Here is a 24,206-nt window from a genome sequence, read left to right on the forward strand (position 1 = left end):
TGTTCTTTGACTCTAAAAGGCAAAGCAAGCTCCAGTGTTGATTTAGACCACAAGAAAAATTTGCTCTGGCATTGTGAAGGTCTCAGAAATGAAGATGTGTCTTGGTTCCTGAAGGTAGGATGTGTTTTTGTAGAAGGTGCTATCCTTGTTCTGCCAGCCTCTTGGGGTTGGCTGATCCAGCAGAGCTGGAGTATGTGTGTAGCTTCTTGCTGGGTAAAACTGCACCATGGACTTCAACAAAACAAGCACCCGAAAGCCCCACTGCAACAGTCCCAACGCTTAACAAAACAAAATCCACCAGAAAAATGTCTCTAGCAGTCCTAGCATAAGCCATCATTGTTCTTGGTTCAGTCTTTTGTTTAGTTTATAACTTCTTTTGTAACTGATCTGTGCTTTAGTTTCCTCACTGTAAAATGAGAAGTGAAAGAGTAATAAAGTTTATCTTTAGTACAGGCATGCTTAGTAATTTAATTCATGTTTGTAAAGTGTTCCATGATAATTTGATTTTAATAAAATAATATTCCTCCATTATAAAATGAACCTCTGCAGGAATTTATGTCAAACCTGCTGCTGTAGAAAGGGAACTTTATCAGAAGATCTGTTTAAGGCAGTAGATAAGTCTCCTAAAATCTGTTTTGGAATCTGATAGTTCAGTGTTTGTTTGGCTGCCCATGTTCCAGATGCTTGATTAGTAGGAACAAAGAGGCCGTGGAGATGGTAATAAGAAATCTTGCCTAATCAGGACGACGAATCTTCATTATACTGGGAGACCATGCATTCTTTCAGGCAAGCCAACCCAAACAAGCAATACGTCTCTTCCCAAAATCTAGGACCACCGTGTGTTTGGGAACCTCTTATGTTTCCCGTATGTACCACCGGTTCGTTCCTGTGATCACCAGCTGTTGCTGGCCGTACATCTGGACTTCGGTTTCAGAACCATGGAAAATAAACTAGTGTTATGTTTTCAAGAGATAATGATCTGTGGAATGGACTAAAGCAAATCAACTCTGACTTTGCTATGAACTAATGAAACAATATCCCAGAGACCAAACAGCTATAGAGAGTGGTTGTTTTATTTACCAGGAATCTGCCGGCTGCTCTGTTTCTCATCAGTGAAGAAGACAGTCAGAGTGCCGGTGGCGTAAAAGCTGCTGGGCCACGATCCACATGCGGTGACGGGGACAAACAGCAGATGCGTGCAGCGACTGGAGGAGATAAAAGAACCGTCCTTTCCACCACGGTTGTGTCAGCCAAATCACAACCAGCTGGTTCATCGCATTGGGCATTTCTGCTGATCCACCAGAATGCTTATGCATGCTCTCCGCTTCACAAACGTGCGCACACACATACCAGCGTATTGAAGGCTGGGCTGATTTTTCAGCATTCTCATCCTGCCTCTGTTTTAAGCCACTGATTGAGTTTAGGGATGATATAGACCTGAGGTGCCTGCGGGAGGACTGAAACTGTGGGAGGAATGAGAGAAACTGTGACTCAGGAAATTCAGTTCCTCCCGTAGCCCCAACATGCAGCGATGCATGTGCAGGGTATTATCCCTGCAACAGTGAAACCTGTTTCCCTTAATTGTCTTTTTTTGGACAGTGGAGAGGCCTCTGTGTCCCCTCATCTGCTTTTTCCCCAATCAAAGTAATTTGTATTTCTAGAGGCGTAGTTCAGAAGCAGTCCTTGTATGTAGTTCACTGAACTCCAAGGCCGAGTGCCCGTGCAGGGACAGCCTCATCCTCAAAGACAAATCTCAGCTGGCCGACAAGGCTGAGTTTTCCAGAGCTTGGGATTGCAGCTAGCCTATGTGCCATTAGAGTTTGGAGTGCTAAGGGAGGTCCTAGAAGCATCAAGGAAATGCCTGGTTTGTGACTAATAATATTTAATGAAGCCACATGAGTGGTAAGCAAAAAATCATCTGGTGTTGGTTTGGACAAAAGCAATGAATCTGCACCATGTACTGCCGATTTCTAATCTTTGTCATGGCATAACTGCTTTTAAAAGAAAAAGATGGACTAGAATATAACCTGGAAATCCACCTATAACTATAGATAGATTTATATCTATAGGTATGTATACTTGGACAGTAGTTCTGTAGAGGCTGTAAGGTTTCCCCATAGTCCTCACCAGTATCCCCTCTGTGTGGCTCTCTGGATGATTTCTATACAAGCTCCAGCCAGAAGGAAATGGAGCAATGCTTATCTGACTTTATTTATTCCCAGAAGGTGCATCTTGGTAGTGAGGGATACAAATCTCTGATGACTCAGTGTGTGAACGTTGCAGAATTGGATGAGACTGGGTGCTCTTGCCCTTTCTGCTTCAGAGCTGTGGCAGACTTATCTAAGAGATCAAAGTGCATCAGATTCCATTATTTCAGTATCTATGGGACAGTATAATGCATGACTACTCTGGGGTGATGCCTGTGTCTGACTTCTATTCATCATTATAATTAAACCCAGATACAGAGTTTGTTTTGTGCACTAAACATTAATCACAGCGTTTTATTAACACAGCTGTCGAAATCTGTAATTCAGGCATAGTATAATTTTGCAGTATAGGTTAAGACCAGTATTTACTTTGCCTGAATAAATTAGTTTTATTTAAAGTTCAGAAAGAGAAGTGATTGCTCTCAGGTTTTGAGCAAACAGGTGCAAGCATTGCTCAACTACAGACTTACCAAACTGCTAAACTGGTTTGGTCTGTACTGTTGCTTAACAAAACGCAGTTAACTGCTGTATTCAGTGGGAACTATATAAAAGACTCAGATTAGAAAACTAATGCTCTAAATTAAATTTTAGTTAAACATTGAAATGAATATCTTAACACCCGTAGACTTCTATTTGATGCTCTATAATAGTACTTGCTTAATCGCCATTGCCAGTTTCTGATGTTTTGGGATTTCTCTTGGTTGTTTTTGATCTAGGTATTATGATTTGTGTTGCAGTTGCATCCATGTATCTTCAACTTAGCTCATGAAATATGACCAAGTCACTGCTGCAGTGTCTGCTTCGCAGAGTTCTGTAAAGTTATATCTATATATTTGCAAACCTCGAGGCAGTTGCAGATTGCCCCAGGGGGAGTGGCATCCTTGAAAGTATATTGCCCATCTCGGAAGGAAACAATATCACTTTTAAAATCCGAGCAAAAATACTTAATTTAACTGTTAATTCTTTTCTAGGTGAATGTTTTTCACCTCTGAGTTCCTGGATCTCTGAGGTTCTATGGGCTGTTTTTACAGTGCTCACAAGAGCTAATAAAATCCCTCCTGTACTCACTAAATTCGGAATACAGGTCTACACCCCTACTTGAAAATTTTTAGGGCTCTGCAAATCAGAAACTGGTAAGAAGCACCAGCGTAGGCAGTGTTACTCTAAGGTCTGTCCTGAGCCAAGAACACTCCTCTGCCTGTCCTGATGGGGCACAGCTCGTTAGCTGATGGCATCAATGTCTGAACTTGGACAAACTCTCTGGAATTTCTAAGAATCGAAGCTGTATTTATTTTACTGTGTGGCTAAACTTACCAAAGAATGCCCATTTCTTTTGTAAATGTAGTGGGTTTCTTCATTTACGGTAGATGAAGTCAGGTATTCAGAGACACAGTGTTTAATTACTAATTATTTTTCTTTTAAAAAATCCTTTAGGAAAGAAAAAATACTATCTACACGAAATTTCATGCTCCAGGCAATCTTTGTTTTCTTCTACAAACTCTATTCTTGTTCAATGAGTAACTTTTTTTTTTCCCTACCTCCCAGAAGAAGCAAGATGACCCAGATTTAGAGCTTCCTGGGGAAAAGTTCACTTCACCTTATATATAGCTTCTCCTGAAGTGTCTTTATGTAGCTGTCGCCTACTCTAAGCTGATAAACTGAGGATAAAAGAGCTATAGTTTTAGGCTGAGGTGGGAAAGGAGAGTGTTTTATCCTTCATTTTTCTTTTGGAGTCTAGTAAACACATCTTTCGCACATGCCGCTGGATTCCAGTATGGTGAAGTCCAGACCTCCAGCTGCAACATACAGAACTTCATGTCCCTGTGTCTCCTCAATGTGCTGCAGCTGAATAAAGACCAGTTACCTCTTGGTTTTTGAGTGAATTGGATCACGCCTTCGTGCTGGCAGGAGTTTCTGCAGTGGACTCTGAATATGACATCCTGGGATCAACGTGTTCTTCAGTCTGGTCAGATCATGCAGATGGAGATTCATCCAAGCAGCACTACTGGTGTGGTGTGGTTTTTTTTTTTTTCCTATTGGATAGCAAAAACTGGGAAAATGGTAGTAACGACTAGGGAACAGATGCTACCAAACAGGCTGTTGGTGTTGAGAGATGAGACAAATGTTTCCACCTCAGGGTAACAAGTCCAAGGGTGAGGAGTACTGTAGGCTGAGGGAAGTTTGTTCCTTTGTCAGTGTAAGGCTTTTCTTTTTTTTTTAAATACTGGGGAGTTTATCTGAGTCAGTACATCACCAACTTGAGCTATTGGGGCTTCTGCAGCCTTTCTGGAGAGAGAAGGGAACTTTCTGTGTCCCTAAAGAAAGTGCTGCTGCCTAAGGATACCACGTACTCTTCTCCTGGGGCCTTCACCGCAGAGGGGACAGGTGCCAGGAGAACCCATCGGTGCTCCTGTGTTGTGGTGTGTACACCTCTGGCACACGGGGCAACCAGCATCTGCGTCTATTTAACTTGATTTGGGGCAGGATTCTGCTCCAGCGCTTACAAATCGTGGCTTTGACAGACACTGCTTGGCAGTGAAGGCAGCCAAGGCCGAAGAAGAGGCTCAGGGGCTCTCTCTGTGTTCAGGGGACCACAGGCTGAAACCAGGTGAAAATGTTGTATAGCTTGTAATCTGCGTTGTGTGCCTCTGTGTTTCTGGTGCAGGGAGGTCTGATCTAACCATCCACTGCTGCCAAAAGGGATTGCTTCGCTTTTCCCTGCTGTTCTCTGCCTGCAGCCGTGTGCTCCACAGTTGCTTCGTGGTGGCTTTGGTGCTTATGTGATCCTCGGTGAGTCAGCTCATACCCTTCAAGTGTCTGAAATGGGTTCTCTTGCTCTCATTTTCCTCCTGTCAGATTAGTGAACTGAACTGACTTCCTGGTGGAGAGTGGATTTATCTGCACTCTTTGCTATCTGTATATTGCATTTTACTTCGTAACATCTCTGGAAAGGTCTAGAGGTGTCAGGTATTACATGTGTGCCATTACCACCAAGTATTACGGGAGTTTTGGCTTCGTGTTGCAATTAAGGATACTTGGACTTAATGGCATATCAGAGCATGCACAGAATGAATATGTGATGCCGGTGTGGGCAGTGAGTGTATTTGGGAATGGTCTGGACATGAAATGCAGTCTAAAGGTGTCATTTCTAACTTCAATGGGGTGGTGATTTCAGCTGGAGGGATTTTGCTGCTTCAGGACACATCTCTGGTGTAGATAGAGCCTTAAATCTGCTTTTCTTAAATGTCACGGTTTAAAAAACCAAACCCAACAAAACACAAGAAAATATCAATCTGTCTACCACAGCCGCCATTAAAGATGCTCGGATGCTTTTCCTCACTATTTTATTTTCTTAAAGAAGCTTTGTTAATGTTACCCGACAGTTCACGAGTATACTTGGTACGTACAGAATGGGTGAAGACTTAGGGAGCCTGTTCATGGTGCGCGGCAGCCTGTGACATCCCTGGGGACAGGGCTGGCTACAGCAGCACCACTCGTGTGCGCGGCGGGCGCTGCTCGGCCTCGGCCCTCACACGGGCCTTCCAGCGACGACTCCATGGACGGTTTCCAAAGCCCGGACACAACTTGGCAAGCATTGTCACTGCTGTTAGGAGTTTGATTACCTTTGTGCCTGTGTATGTGAGGGCTGCCAGCATATGTGGCTTTTAATAAAACAACCTCCTTGTTGTCTGAAATGTTTAGAATTAAGAGATTATGTAAGTATGCAAGAGCAGAAGCTGAGCTGGCCACCTCCATTTGTGTGTCCTGTTTTATGTGTTGTGACTCTTTATTCTAGTCTGGTGTCCCTTAGGTGAGGCCACTAGTTTGCTGTTGAAGCCAGTCTTATTTAAAGCAAATTGAGGGACAAAACCCTGTTTCAGTAAATAAACTTGAGAAGCAAATCTTGCCGCTGCTTCATGCGTCTGCTTATGCAGCGTTACCAGCTCCCGTCATTTCTGTGGTGATTTTTCTCGGTACCTTTTTGTTTAGTTCTCTGAGTTCAGAACCAGTAATACTGAACGTGAGCAGTCAATATCATCTGTAAAGATGGATCTCATGAATTAAGTCAGGTCAGGTGTAATTTTTGGCTTGGTCACCTACATAAAAAGCACAAAAGCCACAGGAGATGGGGCTGCTGGGGCAGAGAGGGAGACCCTCCCTTGCCAGTCAGTGGTTAAGTGAAGGGCCCAGCACATTGTCAGGGCTGTGGGACACTGCAAAGCTGTAGAAATCATTTTCTGAATGAGACTGCTGCTGCCACGAACGTTTCCTTGATTTATTTGACAAAATATGCTGGCCAGGTTTCAGTTTGAATACGGTAACGCATTTCAGCCAGACAGAAATTATGGTCTAAATTAGACCAATAGCTGTTGCCCTTTCTTCCTTAAAAAGACTTAGGTGACACATCAAACTGAAATAAGGTACATATTTTTAAAATCCTAGATCCAGAATGGTTACTCCGTTCCAGCAATAAAGTGGCTGTATATCAACACAGAGTGCAGTGATCCCACATACACTTGTTCACCGATGACCTTAGGTTTTGCTTGCCACAGCCCAAATCCTTGCCAGTGGCGAAGCTGCCCAGGGCTACTCGGGCAACACCAGGGGGTTTGTAAAGTCGGAGACTTCTGAATGTGCTAAAACTTCCAGCTAGTGTATGGTCAGTAGAATAAGCTTTATAAAGGTCTGGTTTTTTTCAGCCCTGCCTTCACTCCTGCTTCTTCTACCCATACATTGTGCTGTAGGAAACAGGGTTTGGCCAAGAACCTTTGTGCTTCTGCTGTAGGTGTTTTCCACCAGTGGGCTATTGAAAACTCAGCAGAGATCAAACCAGAACTGCTAATGGAAAATTATTTTGTCTAAAAAATGTATTTCCTCGTTCCTAAAGCTTTTGTTTTGTTAGTGTCCTAAACTTCCAGGTGGACATGACAGTGTCTGCAGGCATTTGTAATAGCTTCAACAAAACGAGGCTCAGATTTAATGAGCGTTATCTTCTGTATGACAAGCTTTATTGCTAGTTACACTGTGTCATAGATTATAATAATTTGGATAACAGCCCTGTTTGGTACAGTGTTGGAAACTGCATATTAACAAGTGTGTGAATTGGGCTGTTTTCTGGTGTCTGTGAACAAGGGGATGTATGGATAGTTATGCATCTGCTCAGTGAAGTTATTTTCTGCAGGTAGCGTATGATTTTTGAAAGATGCTGGTCAAGCTTCGCCCTTATGGCTCCTACAGGGAGTCTGTTTTGATCATCCAACAGCTAAGGCTCAAGAAGCTATTTCACAAATCTATATTATTTATGGCGAGCTTGCACCTGTTATTCTTGTACCAAACAGATCTTTACTTGTTTTTCTGATGTTTACTCTCTTGATTTATTTAGACATCAGTCCTATATCTCTTTCAGCCTTTGTTTTTCTGGGCTAATGCTTCTATTTTTATTTTGTTTGTTAGGGGATATGATCTACAAGCAACTTGGTTTTCCTGAAAAACAAAATCTGTCTCGTCCATAGTCAGTGAAACTAAGACAAAACAAAAGCAGAAAGGAAAAAAGATAAAAGTGGAGAATATTTTAAGTGACTGAGCGATCGTTGACTGACTGCTCAGCATCTTGCAGTGAATTTTGTCATGGCGACTGATTATGGAAGTCACAGGCAATATTTACTTTAAATCTGCACAACATGCACCTTCCCTTGCATTGCTGGCCATTATCCTCTCTCATTGGGGTAAACCATTCCTGACTATGCTGAAGACCTCATTGGGAATTCTGCATTACGTGAAGTGACTCAAAAAAAAAAAATCAGGATCAGATGTATAAGTTCTTTCAAGGATAATTTCTGTACAAAGCTTCAGTGGAACAAAGAAATTTTCTTTAACCTGATCTGCTAGTCTGAAATTTCTCTGTAGGGTCCTTGACAGATGGCTTTTAGCAGATTTAATTTGATGAGCATTGGAGTTACTTTTGCCAAAGTTCATGGAGGAGCCATGCTCAGCCCTTTTCTGCCCCCAAGGAAGCATCTAGACCTGCCCATCTCCCAACACAGCCAGTTTATTTCTGCTTCTACTGTCTGATTCAAAACAACAAATGAAAGAGCAAAAAATTGTTTGCTGCAGTGGAGATCCATCTGTAGGAAAGGAGGTATCCCAGATAAAGATGGGAATTCAGGCTCATCTTGTTACCTTGCCTATTTATTTCCAAGATTACTCAGCAAATGCTTCAGCGTTCCCAGGGAAGCACCTGCCCTGACCTCATTTCGCTGCAGTGGTGCGTGAGGAGACAATGTGAGTTAGTCCTGGGGCTCCTGGGATGCGCAGGAGCAGCACCAAGTGCCATCCGCTGAAGCCCTGCCTCTTGGGGGGACACTTTTTGGGGACCGTGTGGGGAACTGAAGGGTCTAGAAAGATAACAGAAATATTTCTGTAATAATCAAGTGCTGATATTTCTGCTTATGGAGTTAAAATCTGAGCAAGAAGCTTCTTTTTCTCTTCGGGCTTATCTAGCTATTAGTTACCTCTAGTTACACCCTAATGAGTCCCAAGGTAACAAGATGTATTCTAGACTAAGTATCACAAATTAAACCTAAGAAACTCCCAGGGTTTTCTTGATAGCTGTTTTGCTGTGGCTGTGTATTTCTTCCGACATGATAACTAACATACTGAATACCTCCAGATTTACTGCCTCAAAGCTCGGTTTTACTCCATTCCAGTGTTTTATCATGAGCGCAATTTGTCTGTGTGTGTATAAACTGTCAAAACTCATTTTTAGTGGTCCTGTGGGTTGTAGAAGGACGTGATCATTACACCCTAAACATTAATGCAAGAGAATACGATAAATAGAAGTAATTCTTTATATCTTCTTTAAGCCTGAAAGAGTATTGGTAGCATAATGTTAATGACATCAGGCTCTAATTTCTGACTCTGAGGGGCATCAAAAGTAGCACGTTCCTCACCTGTGGTAGAGTTATGCTTTGATGCAGGGCCCGAGCAGTTTCCTTGTACCTATATGACTAAAGCGGAGTATTTCAAAGTCACAGGTAATGTTCAGGGGAAATAGGTGCTTTTAAATTTGCACAGATAAGCTTTATTATTTCCATGTGACCTTCTCCAGCCCTAACCTGCACCCTCTCCATAGCTGCGTTGGGCGTTTGGGGTTTCTGGTGTGCTTCACGCAGCCTGAAAGGTCCCTCGTTGCCTATGGATGAGCTGAGGCTGGAGCTCTCCCGGCTTTGCAGCTGCTCTCCTACGTCTGCATCAGCGTGAAATGGGCCTTTGTCTTCCAACCAGTCACTCCATATTTGCAAAAATGACTTCTCTGTTTTCATCTCCCTCCTCTCAAACAGTTTTCTGTTCTTCTGAGATTTTTGTAGCTGCCTGAGCCTTAATTCAGGCAAGTACTTAAGTAGGTGCTCAAGTGCTGCGTCCCTGACAGTGTTTGGAATTCTTACTAAGTGTGGTACTGGGGTAGTGGTGGGGACATTTGTAGATCTTACTATCTGATACTTGCAGTAATGCATTGTGGAAATCTCAAGTTTTCCTTCAGAAAGCCAATTTCAGCGTAAACAAAGCTCTTGCCACCTTCCATGAGAGCGGGTGTAAGCAGGGGAACGGCCTGACCAAACAGAGGTTTTTCTCCTTTCCGTCGGGGCTGAACGAGGCGAGACTGCGGCGGCTGCTCCCTGTCCCCGCTTTGCAGAGCCTTGGACCTGCTTCAGTGCGCCCTTCAACCCACCTGCTCTGAGAGCACCTGTGCTGAAACGAACAGTTTTGGTGTAACATCAGCACTGGCAAGATCTAAGAAGGGTATTTAAAAGAAACAAAAACCCAAACACACACAACACCCCCCCTCCAACGCAAAAAACCCTGAAAATGCTGATTAGACAAGTGGTTGCTTATGCAGTGAGCGATGGACGTTGTACCCTATTCATGTGTGAAGCTGAATGTTTGTGGCTTGTCCTGGTTGCACCAGCAACTGGCTGCAGTAAAATGAATGTGTGTTTTCTGGTGACAGATTAAAGAAATAACCAGATGCTCATTGAACTGCCTCTGTGCATTTAAAACTTTAAAATAAGTAGGAAAAACACATTCTGGAAATATTTTGCTTGTATAACCAACTCCTGAGAGAGCTATTTATGATTTTCCTACCTGTTCTTGGCACAGGCCTCTTTTCTGTTAGGAGAGGTTTGACAGTTACATGAGATCACACTTGGATTTGTGCCCTGTGAGCTGAAAACGCAGAGTCACTGCTTGCGAGGACAAGACTTAGCTGGAAAAAATAGAAACATTGCCCTTGCGTTCACTGCTAATACTGCAGTGAAAAGCGGAGCTTTGTCAAGCTTTAATGTGCCTTAATATTCATAGTCATTCCTTGCTTTTAGATACAGCGCTGCTTTAAAAAAAACCCAACAAACCAACTGATTTAATAGTAATAGTTTAATGCCTGAGACATTCCTTTAAGATGAATAAATGACCAGCTGAGATGAGCCGATAGCCTGAATTGGTGCCTCTGGCTGTTTACAGCTGCTGCTCATTAACTCAGAGTTGAAATAATTAACGTTATTATCAAATGACACTAAACAAACAGCCAAATTGCATTTTGTGTGTGTGTTCATTCTCAGTGGTCGATGGCAGTGAGTGTGCCACTGGGACAGGTGACCACGTCTCCACGATGTTACACTGAAATCTCTTGTGTACAGCCCAGCAGGTTGGGGTGCTGTCAGGACCCCTGGATTCGAACACCATTTCCAGCTTCAGAATGTGGAAGAAATCACAGAAATCCCCCCATCGCTTGCCCTGGCGGAAGGAGGGAGCTGTTGGCTGGAGGGACGGTGGGGACATCCTTGGCCAAGCCCAGAGACTCCAACTACGTTTGAGGTGCCCTGATGTATGGCAGCTGTATGTGAGGCTTCATCTGTCTGTGGCTTTCTGGCAGGCTAATGCAGAAACATGTTTTTTAAAAAAGCTGTGGTTAAGCTGTTGCAAGCTGCAGCATTGATTATATCCTTTAATTGGCCTCGAGAAGCCTCCTGGCTGCCTCTGCACAGTCTGGTCCCCTGCTGTGCTGCCCAGGCTGAGCCTTCAAGTCACAGTCCTGGATCTCAGGGGCATCCACAGCGTTAGAAATTCAGATGCTGAAAAGAAAATGAAAAAGCCTGTGGATCCAAGTGTACCACCAAACTGCCGAGGCATGGCAGCTTCCTCTGGAGCAAGCGTTCATAACTGGGGGTGGCTTTGATAAAAAGGCAATTAAAATATTTGAAATTGAGTACGAAGTTACGATCAAGTGAAGTATAACGCAGATTACTGAGTTTTGAAACAAACCCCGCTGTCGTGGGCTGCTTTGCTGACACGGGCTCACAGCAGGTGCCCTGTGCCACCAGTCCCTCTGCTTCAGGTTTTCTTGCTCTGTGGTTACACAGACCCAGCTCATCACCAGCCCCATCTGCTTTTTGAAGCTCTTCTGCAACAGGACGTGGACTGTTACCACTTTTCTTCCCCCAAGTCACTTATCCTTAGTAGAGCGATTTGTTTTCTCTCCTTTCTCAGTGGTATGGCAGAGGTTTGCACTGTGTGAGTCCCGCTCGGCAGAGCCCCTTTTCGCTGTGAGGCCTGATGGAAAATTCTTCTTCAGGTTTCTGCTTGGTGTACCTTGCTGGGGGATTACCTGCTCCCCACTCAAGGTTTGCAGAAGCCCTCTCCTGTGTATTTTGGTTGGGTAACAGACTATAAAACGAAATACTATGTCCACTTTCAAACCTCTTTTATGGTGCGTGCTTACAACTGGGCAGCTACAGAAAAGTATTTTTTGTTGTCAGATAGGACAGTACATGGGGATAGATGATCTCAGATCGCTTTTGTTACCTGTTTCTTCTCATCTGATGCTAAATTGACATCTCCCAGGAGACTATATGCTCCCAGAAGACTGTACATGGGCTTGATGTTCTCATTCTAATTGGGCTGTTCTGTCTATTTAAGTCCTATTTTAGGAACTTGGTATATGAGGTACTTCCATTCAATAGGATGGTTTTGGGTGGGTGTTGAAACTTGCTTTAAATAAGGCTGTTGAATTGTGTTTTGGATGGGCCTCTTTGTCCAGGGAGGATGGAGGATGCTTGCCCTGTCTTTCAATGATAACACCAAGGTAACACCTTACTCTGAGCCTAGAGATGAGGTCACTTCATTTCACTGATCCTTTGATATCCTGCTCACTCTATACTTCTTCTAAAATACATTCCTAGTTCTGCATCATATTTCTCTGCTATATGTTACTATATTTTGATTAGTTCAAACTAGTACATTTAAATATACATATATACACATCTTCTGTTTACACTCAGAAGTACAGCCTGTATTTATACTTCAGCAGTCCTCCCCTGATGGATTGCTTTGTCTTTGGCTTTTGTGCATTTTCACGCTTACTCCCTGTTTTGGCCCTTTCTCCCCAGCCTATCCTCTGGGCTAATTAGGGCTGATTTCTGTAATTTTGCTACCTTGTTCCTGAAGTACTGGGAAGGGCTGTTTTTGTTCTTAGAATTGCCTTGAAACTGACTTAATTCTTGCCAAAAGATACATTTTAGCACTCTTGGTGTATTTTAAGTGTTTGGAGTCAGGATTTCGCAACTGGCTGAAGTCCCTGACTGGGGCACTTCTCCATTTTCCTCTCGACTGCCTGTTCCCAGCTTTCCCCGTGTCCCTAGCGATTGCACAATGGATGGTAATGGCTTGTTTGCTTGTCATGAGGCGAAGAGCATGTCTGCTCAACGTCCTCGCAGCCAGTGACGAGAGCCCACGCCAGGGCAGCGGCAGGACCTGCGCTTCACAGACACCGGCTGGTTTAGACAAGCTGGGGGCAGCTGCGCCCTAAACCCCAAATTCCCCGAAATGGCACCCCGAGGCGAGCAGGGGCTGCGTGGGCTCAGCTCGGCTACGCTGAGTCTGTGGGCTCAGTGGGGAGTTCAGGGCATAACATGTGCCCTGACTTACGCCTGGTGCATTACATTGCCCGTCTGAAGCCACCTATATATGTGCCTGTACTCTTCATCAGGTGCCTGCCTATCCAGTAATCCATATCAAGCCCTTCATGTAAGGGACTCGCACGGACTTGTCCGAGCATGCGATGCTTTGGGGGTTCTAGGATGGTAGATTTGGGCCAAACTCATATCTCAGGAGGCAGAAGCACCCGTGAGCTTAAGCTTTTTTGTTTGCTGTGCCCTGAGGTGAGTCAAAGCCTCGGATGAGTGGTTTGGGTGTGTGTGCATGGGGGATGGTGTCTGGGACCTGTCACACGTGTCTGAGATCAGGGGACGAGCAGGACAGGTGTGAACAAGCCTGTTTGTGTGAACAAGCCTGTTTGCTGCGCTGCCAACGGGACCTGACGTAGCGAGAGTCCGGGCTGCCTGCAGACTTGTGTGTTACCCACGATGATCAATACTCATATTTTTAGCTGTTATCCCTTTGATTTATACTACAAACAAGTTACACTGATGGATGTTTACCCTTTCCAGAAAGTAAATATGTGTCTGAAGGAAGTGTGAAGGATTCTCCTATTTCTGCGTGGACTCTCAGCGTTCTGTCAGCTTTTCTATCTGTAGCTCCTGAGTGCTACCCCTGCCTCTTATGCATGGATGCAGCTGCTGAAAAACATGTTACCTGGGTTCGTGGATTTGTTTGCTTGGGGTGTTGTTTTTTTATTTTTGCCTTCTGCTAGCCAGCAGTTCCATAGCAGTCAGTGAATGGGACAAAGTAGGTTCCCTCTGTACCTTTCAGCAGAGAAGACAGTCTAAGAGATTGATTTATTTTCAGCATCTTCTGCTACAGGACCATTTTCTTCTTCCCAGAACTTCGGGGCTTTTTTTATTTGTTGTTACATCTGCTCCTCATTCCTCCAGCAGCCGTCTTGCTCGAACCGTTAAGGGTTGTGTTTGACATAGACATAGCACTATAATAACCGTCTGTGCTTGCCAGGCGTAAGAGGGGGTTTCTGCAAAGATAACCACTTGGCCTAAGTAGGAGAGAACATGCAGCAATAACGCAGATGTTGTGGTTTGCTTGTGGGGTAGGATGATCCGCACGCATGTGCTGTTCTTCTGCCACCAGCTGCAGAAATGACTGTGAGATTTTCTCCTTACCCAGCTGCTTTGCTTTGTAGTCCTTGGGCTGCACAAGTCTAGGGAGGCTGCGTTTTGTGCCCAAGTGTCCTTAATTTAACATTTAGGGGCAACTATTCTTACCTGGCTTTACTCACTGCAGCAACTTGATATAAAAGCATGAAGTTTTGTAAATTGTTTATGAATCTTTTCCCTTCCTATGTACAAAAAAATACTATTAAAAATAATATGCTACGAGCTGTAATAAGAAGACTTTGTTATATCTCAGAAGTTGTGGCCTGGGGCTGTCTGGAGAGATGGAGTCTGTTCTCTGGTGAGCAGTTTGATGGTCTGGGATGTGTTGGTGTCTATGTTATCTGCTTTACTGAAGCAATTCACACCCTCATGTTTGCTGGGATCACTGGAGAAAGGAACAAAGACAGCTAAAACTGACACGAAGCTGCTGAACGAGAGTTCAGTTGGTGGAACCGTACCCAAGGATATGGCCTCTGAGTCAGAGAAACCTGCTGTGCAGCCTGGAAATGTAAAAACTATCTGGATGTGTCAGGAGATTGCGCTTCCAGGGATTAATTACTGCTTTTTAATTACTGCTTTTCCCCTACAACTCCTTCTTGCTAATCTTTTTGTATTTAGGTTCGCATTGATGGTTAATTAAATTTCGGAGCAGGTGAGTCCAGAGCAGCAGGTGATTGTCACCACCAGGTACGGCCAGGTTTGCACTGGCCAAGCTGCAAAGGGCACCGTCAACTCTTTATCTTGGCGATGGGCAGCCAGTTTGATTTTGTGTGACAGCACAGGCAAGAAGCCTGAAAACAAAGTCCCTTTCTCCAGTAGCCCTTGTCACCATCCAGGAAAGCAGCAGGCAGGATGTGTTGAGTTTGTACCTCCCCTCCCTCTGCCCCAGCCCTATTTTCAGTAGCAAAGCTGAGCTCAGGGGACAGGTGATGTTTTAAGTGTCGGCAGCCAGGACTTGCTTTCTTTCATGGTTTCCAACTCTTCAGATGTATTTTTTTTTCTTGGTAATTTCAACGGAATAATTGTGAAAAATGCAAAGGACGATTTTACAGTTTCAGTAATAGCTTAAATGAGGCTACGCCGTCACTGCAGAACCACCGTGGCTTTGACCAAAAAACCGAAATACACTGAAACGATGTATGACTCAAACTGGGTGTTGCTGCTGAATTGGTGTTAGCAGCTGGAGAAATGCTGTGCAGATGCTGCAGGTTCCTTACCCCTGTTGCAGACTGTTTCCTTAGTCTGTTGTTACCTTAATTACCAACCACAGCTACAATGCCCAATTACTGCAACGCCAGAATTCTTATTAATCTTCCCTTAAGAGCACCCTGGTGGGAAACGTGTGTGAACCTGAACACATCCCAGGTGTGTGGGGGGGCCCTTGCTGGGTTTTGGAACATTGATCTCCTATGGGCTATGGACCAGTAAGATGCTGGTGCACATGTCTATTTCTGCAGGAAAATTCTCTATTTCATATTTAAATTATAATTGTGATTCTAATAAAACTTGAAAGGAAAAACTGAGATGTAAAATTTTGTATGTTGTGGGCTTGGGAGATTTTTTTTTGTCCTTCAGTGCTGTCAAACTTATCAAGGAATATGTCAAAGTAAAGTGGTTTTGTTTAAAATGGTCACGGACACTTGAAGTAAGCTCTCTCCAGCAAGCAGTGGTAGCAGAACAATCCCTTAATAAATCTTAAAAGTGAAGTATACATTTATTGGCCTTAAAGTTCCAGATGAATCAAACATACGTTCAAAATTTAAATTGTGTGATTAGTCTTCTTAGGGAGGAATCCTGAGAAATGCAAGGACTTGGAACTCTATTTTGAAGGTGAGCGTATATTTAGTAGGGTGGTGCAATTGTTTTGAAACACATTATTATTTGTTGGGAGAGAACTACTTGGATCTTCCTCTTTCTCACAGAAAGGGAATCAGTCTTTGTTTGGCAGGCTTGAAAACTTGGTAAAGGGTCAGTTACAGTTTTGCTTAATACGGTGTTAATTTATTGTTTAATCTCTTTTCTGACTACGTGACTGTTAAGTGAATGGTGCCTGCTAGACAGACCTGTGCTGTGGATTCCAGCTTGTGCCAGAACAGCTCCTTTTGTGTGTCCAGGTCTGTCCGACCTGGTTGTCTGTCCCAGGTGTCTCCTCCAAGCAGGAGAGGTGAGAGGAGAGGATTTTTCTTTCAAAATAACTTTTTAGTGTAAGTGTTCAACTATTGCAGTTATTTATACTGACTGGCCACCTGGAAGCAGAAATATAAAAGATCAGGTAACGACTTCATTAGATGATGTTTTATAGCAACTGGCATTTCGCTTTATAAATGAACTGTTCTGTATGGCAGAAAAAGGTTTTTATAGTTGGCAGGCTGCTCGTAATGCAAGGATTATTAAAGTAAGCTGTAGTTGTCGTATAATGCACATTTATAATGGCGAGTGGTTTTACATTAATATGTCTTGGGGGAGGATATTATTTCAGAATGTGCATTCACATACAGATGGAGTTGGAATCTTTTCATCCAGATCAGAATAGTTTTCACAGAAAAGGCCTCTGGACTGTCATCCCAGCAGGTTCCTTATGAGTAATAAAGTAGCAAGAATAGAAAATTTCATAAAATTCAGTGGGGATTTTGAGGAGGAAAAAGAGGCAACACATTCAGACAACATATTTTAATAAAGACATTTTTGTATCGAAGAGGTTTCAAAAAGAACTGTGGGAATGGCTGGTGAAATTCAAATGGAACTTTTATATCTGCATTAATTAATTAGGCACCGACCACAAGGAGTGTAAACGCGATACCTACCGGTATTTAAAAAAGTCTAAAAAAGACTTAGGATAAACATAGCAAGGAAGATGTGTGTCTGCTTTGTTGGACTGAATTAACAGATGTGCTGGTGATCTGGTGTTAAAATGCAAATAAATATCCCAGGGTGAGACACATGGAGAGCACTGGATTAGATGAAGAAGAAAATTTAGAGATAGGAACCGAGCAAAGCGGTCAGAGTGGAAAGCAGGTGGCTGTAGACAGATCTCGGGGACAGCAGTGAAGCTTTATCCTCTGCAACTATGAGATATTATGAGTTATTCATCTCACCTTTGACCTTCCTGAAAGGAGAATTTGTGCACGTTGGCGCAATTATTAAAACCAACAAACAAACAAAAGCCCTGATAACATACTGCTGCTATGTGGCATAGAGGGATCTTAATCTTTATCCAGGGATTAAGAGTTTCTGATCTACTGCTGACCTGTTTTCAGAGTGTTACAAATTCATTGCATTTGCAAAAACAAGATGGAAATGCTGTAAAACAAGAGAGGCAGATTTACAGCAGCATAAGTAACCAAGGTAAGTTATATTGATGAGAAACCTCCTTTGTCTAGGCCAGAACGTGCGTGGGAATCTGCATGCAGAAACAGTGTCTGGGCCTTTTAAGCCACGTGCGAAAATGTTTATTTTCATGAAATGTGGAAAAATGCAGACCTGCAGATGCCCTCTGTGATTCTGTCCTCCCCGCAAAAGAGGAGCCAGGGTGATATGGAGACACAAACCCTGCTGTAGTCCTGGAGTCTGAATTAATGCTGTTACTTAAGGGCTGAATAAACGTTAGGAGGGAATGATTTCTGTGCACAGAAAGCCAAGGAAACTTGTGCTGACATCACCTACTTTGTGAACAAGAAAAAAGTCGTGTATCTCCAGGACTGCGGCCATCTGAGATGTTTCATCATTACTAAATTCATATGGGAAAAAAATAATTGATTAAAGCAAATTAAGTGCCAGAAAGTGATTTTTATTTCATGGTCTGACACTGATATGTGGTTTTTATTATTTGCTTTGGCCTTTTTTAGGTTTTTTGCATGGAGGAATAGAGTTAACATGAAATTTCTTCTTGATTTGAAGTGCCTGACATCTTTATCAAATAATAAATAACACAGACTTTGGCTAGAAGTTCAGTATTTTGTAATTTTGTCCACAAAAACATTTTCCATGGTAGATAACAGAAAAGTGAGACACGAGCAATAAATTCGTGCTTGTCTTTGGAGTAAAATAATAATTACTTGGGTAATACGATCTTTATATAAATATGTCCAGGTAAGGGGGCATCTAGCTACCAGTGTAAGTTGACTGAAGTCTCGGGTCCTTATGTCGTTACCCTTGAATATCCAAGCTGGAGCAAGCGGGACCTTGTGTGTTGATAAATATAGTAATTATAAACTGCGAGGGCTTTGCAGAGGGGTGACAAACCTGCACGGGCAGGGCTGGGCTCTGCCCTTACAGGCGGCTTGAAATTATTGTCGGATGAGCTTAACTTCCAAAAACGCTTTGGAGATTTGCTAGAGGAGAAAGCAGGGGATGCAGCTGCCGGTGTGGGGCCAGCTGGGGGGGTGCTGGGGGCTACTGGGGGCTACTGGGGGCTGAGGGAGCCTGGAGCAGCTGGTGGGTCCATCTGAGGGAGCACTTTGTGCAGTCTGCTCCATCCCTTGCTTTGACCCCTCTGGGGATGCTGGATGTCGCTTTGTCAAACTGTCAGAGCAACCTGGGCTCTCGTATTCTCATGAATAAATAGTTTAAGGTATTTTCAGAATCATACAAACACGCCTTTTTAATCTGTTGTGGGGAGAGGACTGGTTTGAAAAGGCCTTTGTCAGTGTACCCCGTAATTTAAATCTCTGCAATGCGTGCAGCTGTGTTCTTCCATTTGCCTGGTATGTTTGTAGCCAGTTTCTGGGGTGCTCTGGCTTTTCATAGTAATTGCAATTTGAGATTGAAGTGTCACCAGACAGCGTGTTAAGAAACCGTACCGTACTGAGTGGCCACCCGTTTTTATTGACAGTAGCGCAACTTATGCATTTTTCACAACACCGTGGCAGCCGCACCAACTCCAGTTTTTTGGATTCACAAAGATGTCGTGGTGAAAGACGGCACCATTTTCACCCACGGTTACTCATCTGACAGGAGATTCTTGTCCAGTATGTGAAACTGTAGAAGCCCACAGCTGGCGGCTGTAAATCCCTGCCTTAACTGGGCATGTCAGACACGTCGTGCAGGGTGGTGGCTCCGTGGGGAGGGAACCTGAGACAGGCCGGAGTGTTTCCATACAGTGCTGGTGGGCGGAAAGCATTTCTGTATTTGGGGTGGGAAGGGGGTCCCGGGGTCCATCAGGCCCCCCTGGTTCTTCAGGTCTCCGTGGGGAAGGTGGCACCCATGGAAGGGGCACTGCAGTGATGCAGAAATGGCTTAAAAGTTGTGTTAATTTACTGTCCAAAACTTAACCGAAGCAGTCATTGGTTGGATAGTGTGACTGATTTCTCATTTCAGAATTGTCCAAACGTGATAGTTTTAACTCCCAACAGATTACTTCACCGTAGTGTCCTTTTGCTATGTAATTTCTGCTGAGATGACCAGTTTGCTGCTGCTCTGCTACAGGCATTTGCTACCAATTGTCACTACTACGTTCAGATGTTCTGAGAGTTTATTGGATCTTTTTTCTTCCTCCTGTTTTTTGCCTTTCCTTGTATTTCTGCATTATCACTTGCAGTCATGGTTTTGCCAGGAGGAGCTTTACTGAATTCAGTGGCCTCCCCTCCTCCTGCCCATGCCTGTGGTTAGTTACATTGCTCCTCTTTTTTCCAGCATGGGAAGGAGGATGCATCATCTCTCTCCAAATACTAAGTGTTCTCTATGTCTTTGTAACAAATGAAGGAGTACTGTCTTCTGCTATAGATTTAATAATCTGTCCAAAGAAGTATAGCAAAGCCCTGGGTGGGGGGGAAGTTACTAATAGCTTGTGGTGTTAAGTTCTTGAAACATAAAACCAGGACTGGGCTCTGTCTGGAGCTGTTGTGTTCGGTGCAGAGGGTCTGCAGCATTTGGGAGGAGAAAAAAATGCTTTATATTGTTGGTACCAAAGGTTGCAGAGCCCCCTCTTGAATACTGTTATATCTGACAGGTCATCCCTAGCTTCAGTTGGTGCTATCCAAACAATGATTAGAAAGTACTTTATATAATTTAGGCCATTAAAAGGCAGCTCATTTCACAGCTCATTCTGTGAAATACAGTTTAGAGTAGTCAGGAAATTAATGAACTTACAGAACCACTGGCGTTTTGTCTCTTGAACCTGCTCATAATTCCTCTGAGCTCTGCTGGGCAATCAGAGGGGAAAGTCCTTCTGTAGCTAAATTAAGAGAAGACTATGACTTCTACCCTACAGCTGAATTGTAAGTGGTAGGCACTGTATTAAAAGAAGAATTGCCAGGCAGACTTGTATTTTTTATTAGCGTTTCTGTATTTGTGATGAGCATTTTCTGTAAGCGAGGACTTCTGCTGCTGGGCACCGCTGTGCGCTCCAGGGGCTGCTTTCTCCCGGCCTCCCGTCTGTGTTTCCACTTGCTGTGCTTCCTAGCAGTGAGAGAAGAATCACTTTATCAGGTTTACAAGCACAGCGTTACATGTGTTAAACTCCGTATCTGCACTTCGCCAGGTGTTGGTGTCAGTTGAATGCAGCACTAGAGCAGCGTCAAAGGTGAAGAGGGAGCAGGAGAGGGGAAGGCTGTTCCTGCTGCCACAGGGCCCCGGGGATGCCCACAGCTGTCCTTGCTCTGTCAGGACACACATTTTGGAAGGTGGTGGCTCTGTCCTGGGCAGTAAAAGCCCACGTTGTCACCATACCGGTGACGAGTGACAGTTTGGCGATGGGAGCCTTGTGCGATGCGCTGCATCGGCGCTTCCCGTGCTGCAGCTGCACATACTCTGCAGGCTGCTGGTTCTGCAGCAACGTCCTCTGAAACATCAACTTCTGCGTTTTTCAGACAGATGAGTCGATGCTATTGTGTCGCTGATGCACCAGGTTTATTTTCAGAACACATCTATAGGTTGAATTATTTTCTGCTGTTTAAGAAGTGCCACTAAAATCGGCCTATTACAAGAAATCATCTCCCTATTAACAGTTGATTTGTGGGTACTGGCTAATACTGTCCTAATGGTATCTCCTGTTCAAAATTGGTACTTATGTCAAAAAAAAAGTGCTTAGAAAGAGAGTAAAGTAAGTGCCGTGTTAATATAAATGTTAGTGAAAATATCTCATCTAAAGTTTGTTAATATTGAAAAGAAGCTTCTCAGAATGTAGCCGAGGAAGGACTGTGTCATACCTACATGCTGTCTATTTTTTGTTTGGGAAATATGTACTTTAAACATATAGCAGTTGAAATCCAGCTTGGGAGAACTTGTGAAGCTATATTAATGTATGAGAACAAAGGAGATTACTTAATCTATTCCTTCTATTGTCCAGGTGACACTTTAAACACACAAGAATTAAATCCACAGTTCTGGATTGGAGCTTGTGTGGCCCAGAACAGTTCACATAAATTTTAATTATTACAGAAACAAAAAAACCCCTTCCTCTCTAACACTCTTAAGAATAGGTGCTGTCCTTATCTCTGCAAATAATTCTTCCTAAATGTAAAAGAAAAAACCAAAAATCTACTTTTTGTTGCAAATACTGGGGTCTCTTCCTTGGCCACTATGTTGTTCAATTCAGTATTTGAGCAGTTCACCAGGTGCCTGTAAGGTTGATTTGCCTGCTGGCATGTGGAGTTTCTTGGACATGTAGTTCACGTATGAACGATTCCTGGAGTTAAAAAGATTTTGCAGAGAACAACCACGAACCGCTCCTTGCTCAAGATGCTGGCCTCAATTCCTTACCCCATTCTCAATACAATTACAGCCCCAAAATTGCAAAGTAGGAGTGGGACGTCATACATTTGTAGGACTAAGAGAGGAAAAGTTAGATACATTGTGTGTACTGTAGCACAAAATGCTAGAAAGGCATCTGTAGTGGTCTGTTTGGTTTTTTTTTAATGGAAATATTTTAATTTTAGGAGCAGGTCCCTGTTCCTGTTTATCACCCGACGCCCAGCCAGACGCGGCTGGCGACGCAGCTGACCGAGGAGGAGCAGATCCGGATAGCGCAGCGGATCGGCCTCATCCAGCACCTCCCCAAAGGCGTCTATGACCCCGGGCGAGACGGCTCCGAGAAGAAGATCAGAGAGTAAGTGACAGGAACCTGACTGAGCTGATGCGGCTGTCGCTTTGGTTTATCGGATTGCCCAGGGAAACCTGCTCTTGTCCTCCTGGTTTTGCCTGATCTGCAGGGCCTGTAATTTAATGTAGCTTTCTGAAAAAAATAACCTTTATCCACACTTGTTCTCCTGTTACAGGTGAAACTTACTTTCCCAACCCATGCCATTCATACCCTCATAGTGTGTTTTGATTTCCACCCCCCCCCTGCTTTATCCTCTCTTCACAGGGAAATAATTTCATGTTACTTCCTTACCTTATGGCTCCATTTTACCATTTCTCCTTTTGTGCACTCTGAGCTGCCCTGCCATGCCTACAGAAGGCTTCCTGCCCTCACTAACGTTGTAACCACAGGCACATACTCCAAAGGAAACGCACACAAAAAAAATTAAAAAAAAAAAAAAAACACAACTAAAAAATCAAAACCTAGCGCTTGGTGGAGTCAGCACGGGCAGAGCTAACAACTCCCCACAGTATCTACAAGTAATAAAGTTTGTTTGTCTCAAACATATCCAGGAGCAGATAGTTCATTACTTTCCATTTCCAGTGTGGTAACAGCAGCTTAAATATTTTTATGGTGCTTTTTTTCTTTCTTATTTTTTTCTTTTTTTTTTTCTCAGGTGTGTCATTTGTATGATGGACTTTGTTTATGGGGACCCTATCCGATTTCTGCCGTGCATGCACATTTACCACCTGGACTGTATAGATGACTGGTTGATGAGATCCTTTACCTGTCCATCCTGCATGGAGCCAGTGGATGCAGCGCTGCTGTCCTCCTATGAGACTAACTGAGCCCAGGTTTCTCCACCGAACCTTTGAGACCATCCACTTCAATGGGTTTGATCCTTTTGTCATTCAGCCCAAAGAGCCAGGAATTAGGAATTAAGATCATGCACAAAGTACACATTTCCTAAGAAATAAATTAAAAAAAATATTCCTGAATGGCTGCAAATATTGGAAAAAACATAGTATTTTAGAGACTATAGAAAAAGTAGGTTGTTATTTTTAATGTAAAGCCTTGACCCACCATTGTCTTTTAATGTTTGTTCTTACACCCGTATATAGGAATTGTGTAAAGTGTTATGGCAACTGTAAATGTTTAAACTGCGTGTATCCAATTTTATTAGCAGCAAGGTAAGAGTATTTTTTTCCTAAATAAAGTAACCAGTTTTGTTCTGATTCTTTTCACAAGTCCTGGCATTTGGGTCAAGGCTTTATTGAAATCTACATTTTATAACACTGGCACAAAGAAATAGTTTTAAGCTTGTTTGCACAGGTTTTTTTTTTTCTTTTTTTTTTTTTTTCCATTGGAGATGGAATTCATTGCCTTAGGTCTTTTTAATAGTGTATTGTTATTGTTGGGCTGGCTCTATGCTTGAAAACCAGTTTATTTATAACCTGTTAAAAGTGCTATATTTTGTTTGCAGTTAGGAATACGCAGACTTCAAAGTGATCTCCTAGCTTGTAAGCAAACTGAGATGCATTATCCCTTTTCTACAAGTGGTGCGGAATATGAAGACAGGAAACAGGTCCTACTGTGAAATTATGGTTTCATGTTTTTTTAGGCCTTAAACTTTGTCACCTTTAACTCGAATAGGTTAAAAGTGGGCCAGATGGACAATAAATAGTTAAGCTACCATGGCTGAAAAAAAAAAAATTGGAACTAATGTAGTGTTAGCATTGATCACTTATTCTACGTTTTTCTCCCTAAAAATGGTTGTCTTGGATCATAGCAAATGGATACTGCATCTCTCGTTCTTGTAGTTCTTAGGTTACCAGAAGTTAAGAATAAACATACTGTATCTCA

At 43.2% G+C, this 24,206-nt stretch overlaps 1 protein-coding gene across 1 annotated transcript in view; it reads left to right on the top strand.

The window, feature by feature from the left end:
* Window positions 1-24,206, top strand: part of RNF11 (ring finger protein 11) — a 31,277-nt gene extending 7,071 nt beyond the window's left edge. Inside the window, exons 2-3 of the mRNA XM_065657715.1 lie at window positions 22,201-22,370; window positions 23,020-24,206. Coding sequence (XP_065513787.1) covers window positions 22,201-22,370; window positions 23,020-23,191 — 342 coding nt within the window. The 3' untranslated portion in view covers window positions 23,192-24,206. The remainder of the gene's footprint in view (window positions 1-22,200; window positions 22,371-23,019) is intronic.

This window comes from Caloenas nicobarica, chromosome Z (genome assembly GCF_036013445.1).
Source record: "Caloenas nicobarica isolate bCalNic1 chromosome Z, bCalNic1.hap1, whole genome shotgun sequence".
Classification (NCBI taxonomy): Eukaryota; Metazoa; Chordata; class Aves; order Columbiformes; family Columbidae; genus Caloenas; species Caloenas nicobarica.